The sequence below is a fragment of the Habropoda laboriosa genome, unplaced genomic scaffold (assembly GCF_001263275.1).
Source record: "Habropoda laboriosa isolate 0110345459 unplaced genomic scaffold, ASM126327v1 scaffold333, whole genome shotgun sequence".
In the NCBI taxonomy this organism is placed as follows: domain Eukaryota; kingdom Metazoa; phylum Arthropoda; class Insecta; order Hymenoptera; family Apidae; genus Habropoda; species Habropoda laboriosa.
This window is the reverse complement of record NW_017100500.1, coordinates 706,356-723,030: the sequence shown is the minus strand read 5'-3', so window position 1 is coordinate 723,030 and position 16,675 is coordinate 706,356. Positions and strand designations below refer to the sequence as shown.

The 16,675-nt window shown below is 43.9% G+C and overlaps 1 protein-coding gene across 1 annotated transcript in view; it reads left to right on the top strand.

The window, feature by feature from the left end:
* Positions 1-9,200: 9,200 nt before the first annotated feature.
* The window catches only part of LOC108576123, a 111,506-nt gene continuing 104,031 nt past the window's right edge, over positions 9,201-16,675 (top strand). Inside the window, exon 1 of the mRNA XM_017939052.1 lies at positions 9,201-9,428. Within this exon, the coding sequence (XP_017794541.1) occupies positions 9,231-9,428 (198 nt within the window). The 5' untranslated portion in view covers positions 9,201-9,230. The remainder of the gene's footprint in view (positions 9,429-16,675) is intronic.

The following is a 16,675-nucleotide window of genomic DNA, read 5'->3' as shown; positions in this document are numbered from 1 at the left end:
TGTTCGAGCAAGTTCGAAGGAGTATATGGTAAGAACAAGCACGATCAATTTTAATTCTTTCAGCTACAGTTATTTAACCCCTTAACGTTCACGTTTTATCTTTTTTTAAATTATTTCTTAGCTATTATTTATCATGCTAGAACTCACGGTTTTTCTGATAATAGAAAGGACAAGGCGATATAGAAAATAAACGGAAACAATTAAATAAAATTAAGCGGTTAGCTATTCATAATTACTATAAACTTGTTAGAAACCTCGTGCAAAATAAAACTGAATGTCTGATTACACGATAAAATGGCAATTGTCCGTACCAAACAGAGTTCTCTTTGTTCACTGAAATCGAATTTAAAAAGAAACAACATCCACGTAATTTAGCCCCACCCTACGGCGCCAGTGACGTTCGCCTAATTGTGCATCGCGGTATTTTTCCCCGGAGAAGACAGTGCGTCGCTCGATTGTATCGCGTGCGCGTATAAATATGGAAAAGACGTTTTGTACGCTCCTCTGGCTCGCCAGACTATCCTTCCAATAATTTGTTTTGCAAACGAGCCTTTAAGGTGTGCGATAAGCATGACTGGTCGATGAAGCTTGTCATGCGGATTCTCGTCCCCTGTATATCTCGCTTTCCTTGCTCGCCTCGCGCGCTCTCTCCTTCTCTCTCCCACTTCCGTTTTCTCCTGTTCTCGTCCGCGTGCACGCCTTATGTGTACCAACCTGTCGAATCGGTTGCAACTCGACTTGTCCCTTCAGACGGAAGAAACGACCAGGACGGTCTCTCCCTGGTCGCAGATACGATCGAAACCTTTTTCTTTTTCCTTTTCCTCTCTTTTTTTCTCTCTTCTTTCTTTTTGCGTGGGTGATTGATCGAGGACCAAGAGCTAGGCTTGCCCTTACCACGACCGATCTTCGCATAATGTGCTTTGCTGCTTCTTTCGTGGCTTATTGTTTGCTCGCCCCTCGTGCAGCTACGCGTGTAAGAGATGCACGAGTTTAATGATAAGGTTGTGCGTAGCGGTTTTGCAATACGTTTTTCGGACGATAGCGATTGTTTATGGTAATTCGAAGCTGGTTTCTGTACGACGATGACTAGACCAGATCTCAATTCACTTTTATAGTCGCCGGCGATTAGAGGATCACCCAGTGAGGTGGTTTTATTTATTAGCCGTACAGCGTGCGTAGTTTTCAGTCAGACGCTTTCCTTTGGTTTAGTTTCCTTGGACGAGGTTCTGTCGTAGGAAACTTTTAGTTCGGTCATCTTGTCGCGGTCAGGATGTGGCTGTAATTACGTGGGATATTTTTGAAATTGCGACTTTCTTCGCGGAATTCTTCAAGTTTCTTTTATTATTACTGTGCATTATTTACAGTATTCCCATAACACTTAGATTTCTCAGACGATCGAAAAGTTTTATCGTATTGTCTTAAGTGTCATACAATTTTTCCAAGTTATCTTTTGGGAATTCAAAGTTTCGTATTATCGACCAACACGAACGTGACGTTTCAATTGAACGTTACACGACCGAATAAAGAAAAAGAAAGTCAACAGAAAAACAATCGAATTCTGCGAGTACGGTCGAAATGACACGGTGCCAAAAGGAGTACGAGGAAACCTTGAGCAATCGACACATGCAAGAAAAGAACAATCGAGCGTTCTCACGCGATTCGATTGCGTAAAATATCAATGTCCTCGCGAGCAAGGTCCCGGTGATAACGATCGGCATCGATGCACGCACGCGAGACACGCATCGCGCAGGTTGGCGAGCCAGAGAGCAGCCTGGCAAGCCGAACGACCGCAATTAACCTTACGTAACTTGTCGAGTCTTTCCTGGTGGCCTCACCGGCTGTTCGCCGCAAAGATAAACTGCACACAATGCGTCGCACGGAAGGCTGGGCCCGGCGAGAACGTAGAGGAGTCTTCGAAACCGGCCTCTGAAACGAGACGAACAGCGGTGGTGTCTTCCTCGTCGTTTTCGCTCCTCCGGGTCGGGCGAATATATCGGCGATAATTGTTTTTAGTGCCTCCACGCCACCAGGAAGGCGGACACGCCGGCAACATGCTAATCGAAATCGTAAATCCGACCGATAAGAAACGCCGCGGTTCCACGTACAAGCGCGCGACGTATTCGCCGCATGGAACGACGCTCCGCACAGAATGTGTGTGTGTGTGAGAGAGAGAGAGAGTTTTCTATGTTCTCTGCATTATGATCCGGTTTCGATGCGGTGGGCAGCGATTTTTCCCACTATGTCATTAGCGCGCATAGCTTTCGCCGATAAACCGACCCGCTTGTTCCACGATATTTTCGTCTCTGTTCCGATACCGAACGTTGCCAGCTACGACACAGGGAACGTGGAAAAATTGTCTCCTTTTTTTTTTTTTGCTCGTGACATTGATATTTAGACTTTGAGCTTGCTTTTCCATATGCGTGGCGGATAAGTACATTCTTGATGGTAATTAACGTTGCTACTGGATTGAAATTCTTGGCTCGAGGAGCATTTGTTATACTTCCTTGGCGATGAAGATTTGTGCGTTTGCTTTTGGCGTGAGTTAAGTTGATTCGAAAGAAATTATTCTGAGGTAACTGTATTTTAAATTTGAGAACTTGAGAATATTCTAAAAATAAAAAGTAATTTTGCATACTTATCTCGAAAGCACCGCTAAAATTCATGCACAAGTTCTTGTTTCTTACTGCGCTTGACGCGAAGACTGCAACAACTTTTTCATCGGCCCGTTCAGAACCGCGCTTCAAAAATTTTACGATACACAGAAGGCTCGTACCTTGTACCCAAGATCTTTCAGAAATATGCTAAAAGTCAACAACGAGCCGCTTCAGAAAGGCCACAGACCGTGCTTGGAGATTCTAAAGATAGTAGAACTATCCCCCGCGATAAAATTCAGCCTTAATACCGTACGAAAAAACCGACTGTCCAACGGAGAGAATTTTCGCTGCAGAAACGTGATTTTCTTTGCTGTTTATGCGCGCGGACGGCAAAACTATTTACACAAGCGTGGTGAAAAAGGTTCACGCGCCTACGATACGTTTGGCCGGGTGGACGGAAAGAACGCGGGTATAATTTGCAGTGTCGTATTGCTAATAATAGAGAGCACGTATCCACGCGTCTGACCAGTGCGGATATTATTACCGATTCCGTTACAGGGAACTGTCCTTAACGTAATGGCACGCTTCTAAAGCGTTACGACCGCGCGGTGCCGGTGCGCCGCGACTTTATGAAGGAGGAAGGCCGCGGAAAAGGGGTTCGCGGTCGTGTTTATGTGCCCCTTAAAATTCGACGATCGCCTTTATGCCGCGTGATTAACATACTTCAATGTATCGTAAAAGGCGGCGACAGAGTATCGTCTAAAATAGGAGAAGGAGAGGTGGTGTTTTCACGGTGTGTCTCGCGGCTTGCAATTGATTTTCTATGCAGAGAGATGAAGCCTTAAAAGTCGGCGTACGGAGCTGTTCCCCATACGATTACCGGTGTCGTGTGTTCCGTATGCTATAAATACACCTCTCCTCGATATTATTGATTTACATTGGTCCCCGTGTGCCGGTAAATAATGGACAGGGGTGTCTGGTCGGTGTATATTTTAATAAAATTAATGCACCGGAGAGTGTACCGTGCGTGTGCATAGTCGTCGTTATCGGTAAATAAAAAGACCGGCGAGATGCTTACGCGAACGAGAATGGTTCGAACCTACCTGTAACGCCACAGGTAATTGTCAGGAAGAACTGAAAACGGCGACCGGAGAGAGAGAGAGAGTGAGAGAGGTTGAACATTGGTCGAGCGTCGCATTATTTCTGGCGTCGTAACGCGCAATAGAGTTCTTGATTTAACGCACATCTCGACGAGGATTCTTTCTTTAGCGAGTCGCGATCATCGTAAACGGAAACCAACAGCGTGACACGGAGCCCAACAGACGGAACGAAAGGTGTACGAAAGTCCCGTGTCAGAAAATGGCGGGAACGCGGCAAGAGAGGTGAGGGAATGGTCAAAAGACTTCCCGTATTCAGATCGTGAAACGAGTGGTATTTGCATCGAAACGATAAGTTTATTCGGCACATCGACGGGTAATCCACTTATTAATGCACGCTACGCTTTTTAGGACAGAGATGAGCAACTTGTGATCGGTCGAAGTTGTTTGTACGGCCTGTTTCAATTAGACGAAGTAGAAAAGTTTGCGTTTGGAGGATACAGAGATCTATGAGAAATTTTCTGAAGATCGTATGGGGTTAGAATTTGGGAACGTGTTTTTATATTGCGTTAGATTTTTTAGCGAATGAGATGATCTCTTGTGAATGAACCTTGTGCAAAATATAGCGGAGAAAAGATGTATGGAACTCCGTAATATTCACCACGAATCGCAATTTCTTTAGTATTTTTGAACTGAAAGTTACTTTTTTCTTAATTTTTTCTAAATAAAAACTGTCAATATTAACACTTTTTAGAATTAAAACAAGTTAAATTAAATTGTTTAATTTTCTTGTAAGAAAACGTACTTATTTTTACCTCTACCGAAAATAAAAAATTTCACTCGGTAAGTTGACAATTTTCCAATCAATAAATTAGGCTGAATTTCCATTTTTGGCCCGTCGCGAGAAAAGGTCGCTGTTTTCGGCGATCCACGCGGAAGCGTAAACGGTGAATTTGTTTTCGATGCGATCTGCGAATCTTTGTCGAGCGAAGGAGATCGTTCTTGTTCACCAGTTGTTCCACGTTGCCGTATGGTCCGCGGAATTGCTGGCGAAATTACCGCTGGTGTCCGCTTGACAATGTTGGCGTAGGACGTGGGAATTTGTGGCCGGCGATAGGTCAGCAATGAACGCCGATTTAAATAGCCTTGATAGAGGTATCGCGAATGGAATTACGGCCGGCTGTAATATTTTGCATTCAACGCAACGGGGATGAAGTGTTTCGTTATGCTTTTTTATCACGCTAGATCGAGCGCACAAAAATGATTCAGTCGTTGTTCTGCTTTCTACTTTCTCCAATACAGTGTTTTTTTTTTAAATTAAATACGCAAAACATAATTGTGTCTTCCAAGTGTAAAAGTAAAAGTGATCAAAAACTTGCTGCCAGAGATAATGGTTCTTTAGACATCGAATTTAAAGTTTTTCCTCAAATATAGTGAAAAAAGTTAACGAATCAATCGAATCTAAAAGTCTTTTATTTCTTATGATTTGATTTAGTATGTTTTATCAGTATGTAAAGGGATAATTATTACGTTTTCTCGCTATAAAGTAAAACCAGGTATTTTTTGATTTGTGTAGTTTTAGAATTCTCCTATAAATTTATTTTTGACACATTTAATAAATCAATTAAAAAGCAATCAATCCCGAGAAATCTCGTTCAGTTGTTATTTACTAAAACGTTTTACGATGTGAAAGAGGTGTGCTCGTAAAAAAATAAAACAACTCTATAAAAATTGATTCGACCAGAGTAAAATGAAAATTTTGCAACCGATAAATCCCGGACGTGTATTTTATGGCAGTTACCGTAATGAATATGCTACGTGTTTTATTCGTCCGATATTCTTCTGTATCGTGTCTTTTCAAATTCGTATCTTCGGAAATGAAAGTTTTTATAGTGCACGCGTTCTTTTACAGTGCTCTCGTAAAGTAAATGGAATTCAACTGTACAGGTGTGCAAACCCCAGGTGAATGGGACCACGAACTCGCGCGTTCTTGGTCTCGAGCTGTTTAAAGCGATCATATAATAACACCTGCAATTTCCCTTATTTTCACGTCGGCGATCAATGTTTAACGATGCTATTATTAGCACGCTTTCTATCGTGCACGAATTAAAGTTAAAATAGGTACAAGAAGCGTGATAAAATACACCTTGAATCTCTATAGTACCTACTTCCCATTCGATAAGTGTCTTAAAACACCTATAAACAAGCACCGTATACAAAGAATATCTCTTTGAGTAGCCAAGATCGCGATCTTTTTTCCTCGTTCGAAATTAGAACGCCCCGTTTGTGAAAACTCAACAGCGCGTGTCGACACTTTTCACGCCTGTGTAAAAGCCAGGAAACCCGTGAAATCTCCTCATCTGGGACACATCGGAGGTGGAAACTGGCGATTTCGGTGTCGAACCGCTATCCAACAATTGGTCGGTTTCAATCGACTTCTCGTTTGGCGCGAAAACCACGGCAGCCGGTGAAATTCCAGTCGACAACTGGCTGTCACCGGTGGGACAGCGTGGGACGTGGGAATTTGTGGCTCGCGATAGGGAGGCGAGGGGCGTCAGAATGCCTGGCAAATAGCTTCGATACCGATGCCTCGTGGTATCGATACCTCACCCCGAGCAAATGCCATTCTCGACCACTGTGGACACGGCCAGTTGATTCGACTGAATTGAAAAAAAAAGAAAAACAAACAGTCTGACACAGACGTGCGTGTGTCGTTCTTATCTGACTCTGAAAATTATTACCGGTAATTTACTCGTGTGATCTTTGCACGATCCTGTGAGACTTCACACCTCGATGGTTAGATCTTACAAAAGTGTGGATCTTTTACGCGAGTGTGTTTCAGGGCAAGTGTCTGGGCAAAGTAGCGCCACTATGGCGCCCCAAATCTCTCGACACACAAAGCTTTCCCGACGCCAACCACCAGTTTTCAGGTTTTTCCATTTTCTCTCTCTCTCTCTCTCTCTCTCCCTTTTCTATCTGTTTTTCTTTCTCCTACTTTTCCCTCGAGCGACAAATATACGGTCGTCGCCGCCGTTGAAACTGAGACGCTAATCGTATTCCCGCTAATAAATCAACGTCGATCGAGAAACTGGTCTACGAAACCAGGCGGACCCGCCGTACGAACGTGTGTGCACGGCGTATACGTGTGTGTTTTGATTATTGCGTAAAAATTAATTAAATATCGATGTTGTATATTGCCGTCAGAGATAGTTAACGGGCGTCACACAGGCCCCGACAGGCAGATATACAACGGCGGACGCATGGCTAATCACGGTTTTGCGGAATCGATTCGAACGTGCACGGCGTTCCAACGACGCGCGTAGAGGCACGCGAGCGAGCGCACACGTTCACGTCGGCTTGTGTAATTACCCAGACGTATTCTCCATCATTCAATGTCTTAATTTTACGCGGACCAAACAACGAGACATCGGACAGAGTTTCACCACCACCACGCATCGAAATCTTTTCTGCTTTTCGTACCGCTACTTTCTACCCTATATTATCGTTATATATCCGCTGTCTCCGATCGCTGGCCAGGTCTAATTAAAAGTTGGATCAATTAATTTCACGGTAGACCGGCAAAATCTAACGATAGATTTATCAACAGTGGACGAATTATCTGATGGGGATTTTTGCATTTCGAAGTAGTTTGAGTTGAGTGAAGGGGTGCAGGATGACGATGGTTTTACCTGGTGTCTTTAGGTTAGGTTAGAAAATTTTTCCGAATTTTAGAGGAGAATGCGAGTCATTTTATGATACGCATCTCATTTGGATTCGTGTCACCGAGGCAGCAAAGAAATTGAAAAATTCCTGTTTAAAGTCTTGCAATATATAAATAAATCTTGCATGAAATTATTTTCTACCGATGAAAATTTGAAGAGTAGCGAACACGATACGAAAAGGGAAAAATTGATCCGCTAATTGACGTGGAACTAAAGCGGTAAATTATAATACCGCATATTTATCGCGTACCTGAAATTATCCAATGTACGAATAACCGTATAACATGGTTCTCTATTTACACTCGCGTGTCCGCGACTCATTTTCTTCTCATAAACACTGCCGGAAGAATCTGTTACAAGTTGGACCAGGTTGGCCGCGAGGTTTCTCACGTGGAAATCATGAAATCGTTGTGACGTTCCCTGAGCATCACCGTTCACCTGTGAAATCACCTGACATATTGGGTGCCGACAGGTTGTTACGATCCAGACATCCGGCGAAATATTTTCTAATATTACGTGTCTAGTAGGTAAGCCCTGGTGGACCCTCGCGATTCGTGTTCTCCTGCATGACATCATTGTCGAGTGAGTTCACTGAATGAAACGGGGGGCATCATGTGCTATAAGTATCCCCCACTTCACTCCGGTCTGTACAATCGGTACACACGATCACGCTGGTAGAGATCGTTCGATCGTGATTCAAGCTTCTGGATGATAGAGACTCCGCGTCGTTGGCCCGTTGAACTTTGAAATGCTGATGGAACTCGGTGAAAAGCCATTCGCCGAGGAACGTGCTACCCGTGCGAATGTTCCCTCCGTGGAAATGGACGAAACCATAAAGACAAGCGTTTCTCAGAGGGAAACGGTTTCGGAATAATTATGAAATCCACGTACGATAAGGTGGTTTGCACGAAGTTTCCTCGTGGATCGGGAAAGGGTTACGAAACGTATAGATCGTCGAGCCGAGAGTATACAGGACAAGAGAGAATCGTGGGTGTGTTTGCCAGCGTTAATCAGTCGAACGATGTGAAATGATCGGGAACGAATGTAGAGAGGGAGACAGGGAGAGTTGCAGCAATCGGTAATTTCAGATTAGCCTTCTCGCGTTTCGGTGGGCAGACTAATCTGCGAAATATAATTAGCGCCGGTGACTAACGCGTACGGTTCTGCTAAATTTAGCCAAATGCAATCATAACAGCGCAGGTGGCCATTTTACCCTTTTCAAGTGTTTGACAAGCCGGGATTATACGAGCCGCTACACGCAGCGAGGCTAGTAGTGAGTCACACTAGGACTAATTATAATCCTTTCGCCCGTAGGTATCCACCAGATCTCTCTATCTCTTTCTCCTTTTGTTCTGCTCTTTCATCGTTTCAAACGCTAATTTGTATCCCCGGCGATAATGATATTAATTATAGCCTCCTTTGAAGAGCAAATATGGATTAAAAGGGTGCAGGGAGTCGCTTTGTGAGCTGGAGAGCTTATAAATCACTCATTGATTCAGAACTTTCGCTTGTTTTTCTGCCAATGAAGAGTGGTTGAACTTTGAGGTGCTATATTTCACCGAAATTTTACACACTGTAGTATTTTCTATTTCCTCGAAAGAAACGGACTGTTTCGTCAAATTTTAGGGAACGATTGCTATTTTTTAGGCGCAATTGTGTAATTTCGATAACCAAGTTGGCTCGTATGAACATTTCACGAATTTCCCTTTAATTATTACACATGTTTAATTCGCCTCACGCGAGTCACACTGATCGTCGCGTTACTTCTGTTACAGGTGCACAAGAAAATGCACGTAAGGTCAAGGTGACGGCTGAGCATGGAGACCATGCAAGACAGCGGCGGGCTGCAGGTCGATGGCTCGAAAGGAAGTGTCGCGTCGGGTTTACACAGCTCGAAAACAGTGAATCAGTTGAAAATAGTGGAAAGTGGTGATGAAAGTGGCAAGGTGCTGACCGCTGCTAAATCGGAGATGGATCCTTACAAGGAATTGGAGTTGTATCTCGCCAAAGTCAATGTGAGTCTTTCAGAAGAATTTCTTTTATCAAGTTGTTAGATGTACGAAAGAGTTCGCTTCTCTTTCCTACGTCTAATGTTTTTTCATAGCCTAAGAGATAGCGCTGTAATTCTCGTTCGAGCGTCAACATTAGGGAAATTCCGTGTTTTTTTTTTTTTTTTAAACGTTGATCGGAGATTTCAATCATCGTCGAGCGTAAGCGACGTTTTTAATGAAGCGTTAATACGATCTCGTTCACACGACAAAACTCACAACACGGTTCACTTAGGAATCGATCATCTACTTTATCGATGCTCTCAGCGAGAGCATGCACAACAAATTGAACGTGACGCCATGATCGCCGTGCAAGATTCCAAAACACGTTTCGTCCATGACTGCCTGGTCCACCTCGTCGCCTTCTTGTTTTCGCGATTTTCTTTTTCTTTTTATCACGCCTTTGCCTACCGCGGTACAGTTGTTTTAGAGGCCTCGACTAAACGCCTTGAATGACACCCGAAAGCGCAGGCCAAGTTTTCTCATTCGAGATTTGCCTTTCAACGTAATGCTCGACTTGGATCTGACGCGAAATCTTATTAAATTCTTGTCTCTCGCAAATTCGTTCTCGTGGACAGGGAATTGTTATTTTGTGCGATTATGCTAAATCTTTTTCGTAATTTATCAATCCCCTTTGCTTGCAAATCTTCCGTCTTTTCGTTGAAATAGTTTTGAAGGAAAAAGAGCAAACTTTGCAAATTATCTCTGCAAAATTATCGCGACGGCAGTCTTAGTTCCTCTGTAATATTCTTAAAGGATGCTGCGACGCAAATGTATCTCATCCACTAACATATTTACCGTCGAACTTCCAAATCGATTTTCAAGAAAAAACGGAATTTTCCGTAATTTTCAAACTTTGCAAATTATCCCTGCACTATTCTAACATTTACAATCTTCTCTCCAAAAATGGCACCCAAATTTTTTACCGCGATAGTATTCCTGCTTCCTCTGTAATATTCAAATTATCCTTATACTTCAAATCAGGGTAACAAAACTCAAACCAATTGAGAATCTGAAGCAACGTTAAACATCAACATAAACGTGTCTCAAAGAACGCCAGAAAGTTTCCGTCAGTCTTAACGCTTAACTCTTCCCGATCGAAGAAATCGATCCCGAATGTTCCCCGACACGACGCACCGTGTCACCGTGAACGGTATCGCGGGCAAACGGCTGCGGGAGATCACGGCTTATTATCTCGTCGGATTCCCTCTTACTCTCGTCGCTCGCCTAAATTGGTACACCTGTTCCAGAATCTCGGCCCGTCGAATTAAAGGGGCCGCGGGACGGGTGAAAGAGGCGCGCGCGACCGGTTTTGATTCGCGAGAGAGTCAAAAGCTTGTACGTGGCCGCGTACACGGGATCCACGGTGCAATTATTTCTTCTGGAGCGTGTCGGCCGCGTCGATGTAAGCCCCGTCCTCTCTAAGTGGTGTGTATAGACCGGTGGATCGTTGGATGCATGCACCGGTGCATGTCGACGCCGCCATCGAGCCGATATTTGCGCCGCGCAAACAGAGGATTCCAATCGGCCCCGACACACGTCGCTGCACGCCGCGGACGCCGCTTCTAAAAACGAGTCGTCGTCGGACGCGGAAGCAGTTCGTCATCCTCCCACTATTTCTACAACAACGTTACGTGACTCAGAATTTTCTGCCCCTCCGTTCTTCTTCTTTTCCTTATTCCGTGTTGCACTCTCGCGGCAGCGGAAGCGCGCGAGAAGAAACGGAGAAATAGAGGATATTCGTCGATCGAACGTCGTTTCCTTCGGCGGGATAGGTAGTTTACGTTGCCATTAAGGCGTGGACGTGACTTAGAGCTGGGTATGTTCTTTCGGGGCGAATGATACAGAGAACGTCTACGGTTTTTACTTGGCTGTATTTTTGCGTAATGAGAGGAAGTACTTTTTCTGAGGTGCTGCAGTTGTTATTTGGATCGAAGTGATGGTTGAATGAGATCCTGTTGTGGTTAGAGATGCAAGAAGCATTATTGCTGAAATTTTATTAGATTCTTCACGCTCTTTGCACGGGTTGGAAAAGATTTTCTCGGAGTTACTGGGTGGAGATAATTTCCTGCTTCGTATCGATTGTGGTGTGAATGAAAAAATGTAAATTTTATGGGGAGTGTAAGTTTGGAATTTGCATTTGATCAGCGGTTCAATACTGTTTTTCATCTGTCGAGATTAAGGATCACAAGTAAATTCAACGGAGTATCATATTGAACCTAATCAACCCCACATTTAACAGCCCTCTTTTCTGTGTTGAAAAAACATGGCAAACTTGATAACGGCTATTCTCTCATGTGAAACTAACGGAGTTTCTTGTACTTACAAAGAGTCTGCTACGTCACTATTAATGTCAAGTAGCCAGATTACGTCACCGAATAAACATTTCTTTAATCAGCCGTGTAGAAAAGTAGATACAAAAATAACACGAGTGTTCGAATAAAAAGAGCTTCGATTCCGAGTGGATTTACCGCTGCACAGTTTCACCCGTCAAAAATATCCCACGTTTCTCTCTCTACGACGTAGAGATTTGGTCAAGGTTGCTCCCTTTTAGTCAAGTAGTTCCCCATGGAGCAGAGCTTCAACCTTCAATCGTATCGTATTCCGCCTTTTTCGATTGCTGCCTCTCGTTCGATCCTCCTCCGTGCACGGATATATTTCGTACACAGCAGAAAAGGGAAGAGAAGAAGAAGAGGTCCGGGGTCAAAAGCCAGAGAGGCGGCTGTCGCGAACAAAAATGACTCGAGTCTGTGTGTGTATCTACTTGGGCTTTGATGGGTCACGTGAACCTTCTCTGGTTCACACGATCGCGGGAAAAGAGCAAAAAATTGACGTCGTGTCACATGCAAAAACGAGGAGAGATCCGTTTAAGTCATCTGTTGCTCAGCTTGTCTGTCGTTGATCCTCTACCCCTCTCTGCTCTAGGCGAACGACGCGAAACTGTACACGCTTTTTTTTCTCCACCCGCATAGATAGTCGAGCCTTTATAGCCGTGTTCCCCGAGCCGGAGGCATGGGCGAATTAATTGCTTCGCGGGTAATTAATTAAGCGGTTACGTTGAACAGTCGGAATTAATGGGACAGACGCTACTCGGTAGAGCTTGGCGAGTAGTGCGTCTTAACAAAATGTTCACGTGACTATTGCGAGTTGTTAGCAAGTGTATAAATATGTCGCCGATAGACGTTTATGGTGAATTGATAATAAACTACCGAACGTAGACGAGAGGATTTTATTAGCCGACTTATTCTTAGGAATCTTCTATTTTCGAGCGAAGATTTCAGGAATATCTCGGTAATTACTAGGCTTTTACTGCTCGTTCGATATTTTTGCGAATTGTAGAGTAATTCGTTCGAGAAACTTCGAGTGACTCGAGTCATAGGTAGTTGGATGAAAAAGTAGCAAAAAACTGTTCCCTCTGGTATGATACGACAATTATCTGAAACAATTTTTCATATAACAAATCGGTTACGAGTTATTTAACATCAGAGTTCGATGAATCACCCTGTATAGCATTAATCATATGATCGTGAGTTGTTTACGCAGGTGCTGTATTAAAAGTAGGTTTCTCGTTACGAAATGAAATTTTTTTGTTAAGAATTAAGTTATTTTAAAATCAGCTATACTATACTATATCCAAGAAATACTTCATGCAGGCACAAATCTTTCTTTCAAAACGATACAATCTTGTCCAAAATAAAAATATTTTTCCTCCACAGTAGCCCGTCGAATTTTCCACTGTAATTAATCGTCCCGACAATATAACCCTTTAACGAACCAATTAAACTAATGAATAGTTATTTAAACCGAAAGTCCGCGCGGGTCAAACGATATTCTGGATAATATGCAATTCGCTCGAAGCTGAGGGACAATTAATGAATGAAAGTAATTCGCCGACCAGCTAGCTGAATTAATCGGTTAAATTAATCGGTCGGTTGTTCACTCGGCGAGCTTGGCCGATGATTTCGCGACAAGGTCGGTTCTCAAGCAAAGCTCAAGCAGGATCCCGTTTCTTTGTCGCGAGACGGGCGAATTGGTGCATCCGCTTCGACGAAATCCCATCAGCGTTCATCAGCAACAAACTCCAAAGTCCAGACCGATCAAGGAAACTTGCTTCGACCGCGCCAAATTTAGAGGCGATCTTGGCGTTTATCGATGTTCCGAATACTTGACGCGGTACCCGCCACGTTTTCACTGCCTTTCGACGAAAAACATTCGCGCGACGTTAAGGAAGATACGCAATAATTGCGAGGATCTTCCGCGAAAACGGTGATTTAGATTTCCTGAAACTGTTATTCGACAAGGAAGCGACGCTAAGTGTCCGTTCCGCGAAACGAACGCAGTCTATAAATTTTCTTGTTTAGGCAGTGGCGAGGTCTAGCTAACACCGTTTAAACCTTATTTTTCTTTCTCTCTCCCGATGCGATGATGTCTTTCAGAGAAGACACCGACATAAACCTGTCAATTCTCGAAAAATTGTACTTCCTTTTATCACCTACTCGGTCTCTCGCGAGTTAAAAAGTCTAACGCACGCCTGCAGATACGAAATTCCGCGAAAGGTTTCGTTTAAGCGTTTCGAAAAAGGCGCAAACTGTTGAGCGTTGAAGAACTTCTGAACGGATAGCCGAGAGAGATTTCTTTTTGCGTAAAAACAAGTGGAAACAAGCTGTTAGGCAGTTTGATGCCCCGGGGGCTTGATATAATGGGCTGGAATGTTGCCCGGGGTAAATTAATTAAGTGGCTAACGATGGAAAGGTTGCACAGGCCGATTATGCCGTCGAGTGCGTGATTGTCAAGCGCGGGAATGTCGTTCATTGTGTCAGCGATCAGCTTCTATTATTCCTACGCAATTTACGCCTCCGTGAACGCAACCGAGCTACCCGTTTACTTGGCCGCGCTGTGTAGGAGGGACAAACCGTGTAACAGATTGCTCGAGTGCCCGATCAGCCGGCTACGGGATTATTGCTTAATGATCGTATATCGCGGAGAAATGTTTGTGGTTTGACGATCAGCGGGGCAGGCCAGCGTCTGGTCTCCGCGCCGCGACAGCTCCTGCGACGCTCACCTGGCACAGGTGAGTCAGTAGGTCGCCGAAAGTGATCTCGCTTTTTACGCACCTTCGCCTCAGTTCTCGGCTGAAATTTCTTGCAACAACAGCTACGGTAATATCGCCCCTCCTGTTGCAACTTGTGTACCTGGTATATATCAAAACGATGAGTTACAATCTTTCCTCGAATTCCCTCGAATTTCTCTGGGACTTTGCGAGTGAAAGTCCATTTCTGTGTAACGATCGTACGATACGCGCAGGATTGACCAATTGTGCTCTTTAAAAAAAGAAACATTCGACGGTAGTGAATTTTCAAGAATCTCTGATTATTTATTATACACACAGACATTTTTTTTGTATTTTCCTGCGTGATTACTTAACTATTATCAACTTGAAAATTTATCAGAGTTTAAGGTGTTTGTCACCGAAAACGTGCTGAGTCTTTTATTCGAGTTGAAAAACAGGTGGATTCGTTCATTAGTGTATCTAGGTGCAAAGTGTGTTTGCATCGGTTGTAACGATCCTGTAGAAACTTGGTCTCTGTGGCTACTTTTGGAAATTACGTCACGAGTGAGCGATTTCTAGACAGCGGAGACAGAAAGAGAGAGAGAGAGAGAGAGAGAGAGAGAGTTACATAGGTTTTTAGGCAAGTTCTTCTCACCGTGCCGTTCGGTGAATTTATGATGGCCGATCGTTTTAGACGGCCTCGCGTATAAATCGCGGCGGGCACGTGGTCTCGCGAGCCTGATGTAGAAATCGATTGGTAGTAGTCGGAACGAAAGGTTGTTACATCGGGCACGATGCCCAACGCATAATTTAGTTACACACGAGCGGTACATCTCTCCTTGATGCGCGTATCTGCCAGAGTTGCTGTAAATCGTTTGACCCTCGGCGACTAAATTACAAAATGATGTCTGTTTTAACCCTGTGCAACGTTTTCTAATGGGACGTCTATATAAGAGGACGCGGATTCAGCTTGACGACAGCAAATGGGATTAGAAGTTTTACGAGCGGCTCGAACAGATAATTCGAACGAATTTCGTGTTTAGCTTTCCGCTTGGATAGCGCGGAGTGGATGCGAACAGAGGGGAAATTATTGTGTCTCACGGAATTTCAATCCTTTTCGCGAGACGTAGAAAGTCTGTTCCGATGCGTCACCATGGTGGTTCGCAGCTGCAAATTGTGGGCATCTGCTCCGAGGATCGGCAGCTTGCGCCGTCGAAGACCTTGGTTCGTCCAAGTTCCTTTTAATCGACGTAATTAGTAAGCCATTAAACGATGGTGTGCCGACTCTCACTCGGAGAATCGACTGCGTTCGACAAATACTCATTAACTGTCCGCGTGTATCGCAACCATGGTGAATTAACCAGTGGGATAAACAGAAGTTGATGTAATTCTACGGGTAAACAATTTTCGCTGGTGCGGGCAAGCAGAAATCTTGTTTTATGGTGCGTATCAACAGTTCCAAGAAACAAGGAAAAGGAATGATTTGGAAAATTTATTACCTATTCAAGGATTCCTTGTGAAATTTCAATGCTGTAGATCAATTAAGAATTCAGTTCCAGTGATGCATTAAAGCTACTACAATGTTAAACGATACATACCAAAAAGCAAAGCAAAATTTGAGATTCTGCACCAGAAAACAATAAAAAAGACTGGTTCCAAAAATTCATGAAATTAAAAATAAAATAAAGAAATTCTACTGGATTGTTTAAAATATTTCAATGTTAAAAATAGACTTGGAATTCCAGCGTAAAACCATTACAACGACGAACAAGGGGAATCCCCAGGTAATTTCACTAAAACTTTCCCGCTACGCTAGAATTCCCGTAATTTCCAACTCGCGTTGCACAAAACCGCGAGCAATTCACCGCTTATCAATCGCGTCAATCTACTTCCACAAAATCTCCATCTCCTTCTACCAGACAGGACTATTCCTCCCATCCGATCCAACCAACGTAAATTCGAATAATCTCCCAGTGGGCCAGAAATGCCGCGACGCCGCACGGTGATCAAGGTGCCTCGGTGTTCCCCGCGCGAGTTCTCATGCTCGGTTCCCATAATCCGGGCTCGTTCGACGGCTTAAAATTTCAATCAGCCCCCGCGACGTCGGGACACGAATTTATTCCGCGCTCGAGACCGCGTCGAGCGTGTGCACGCGGTACGCGTA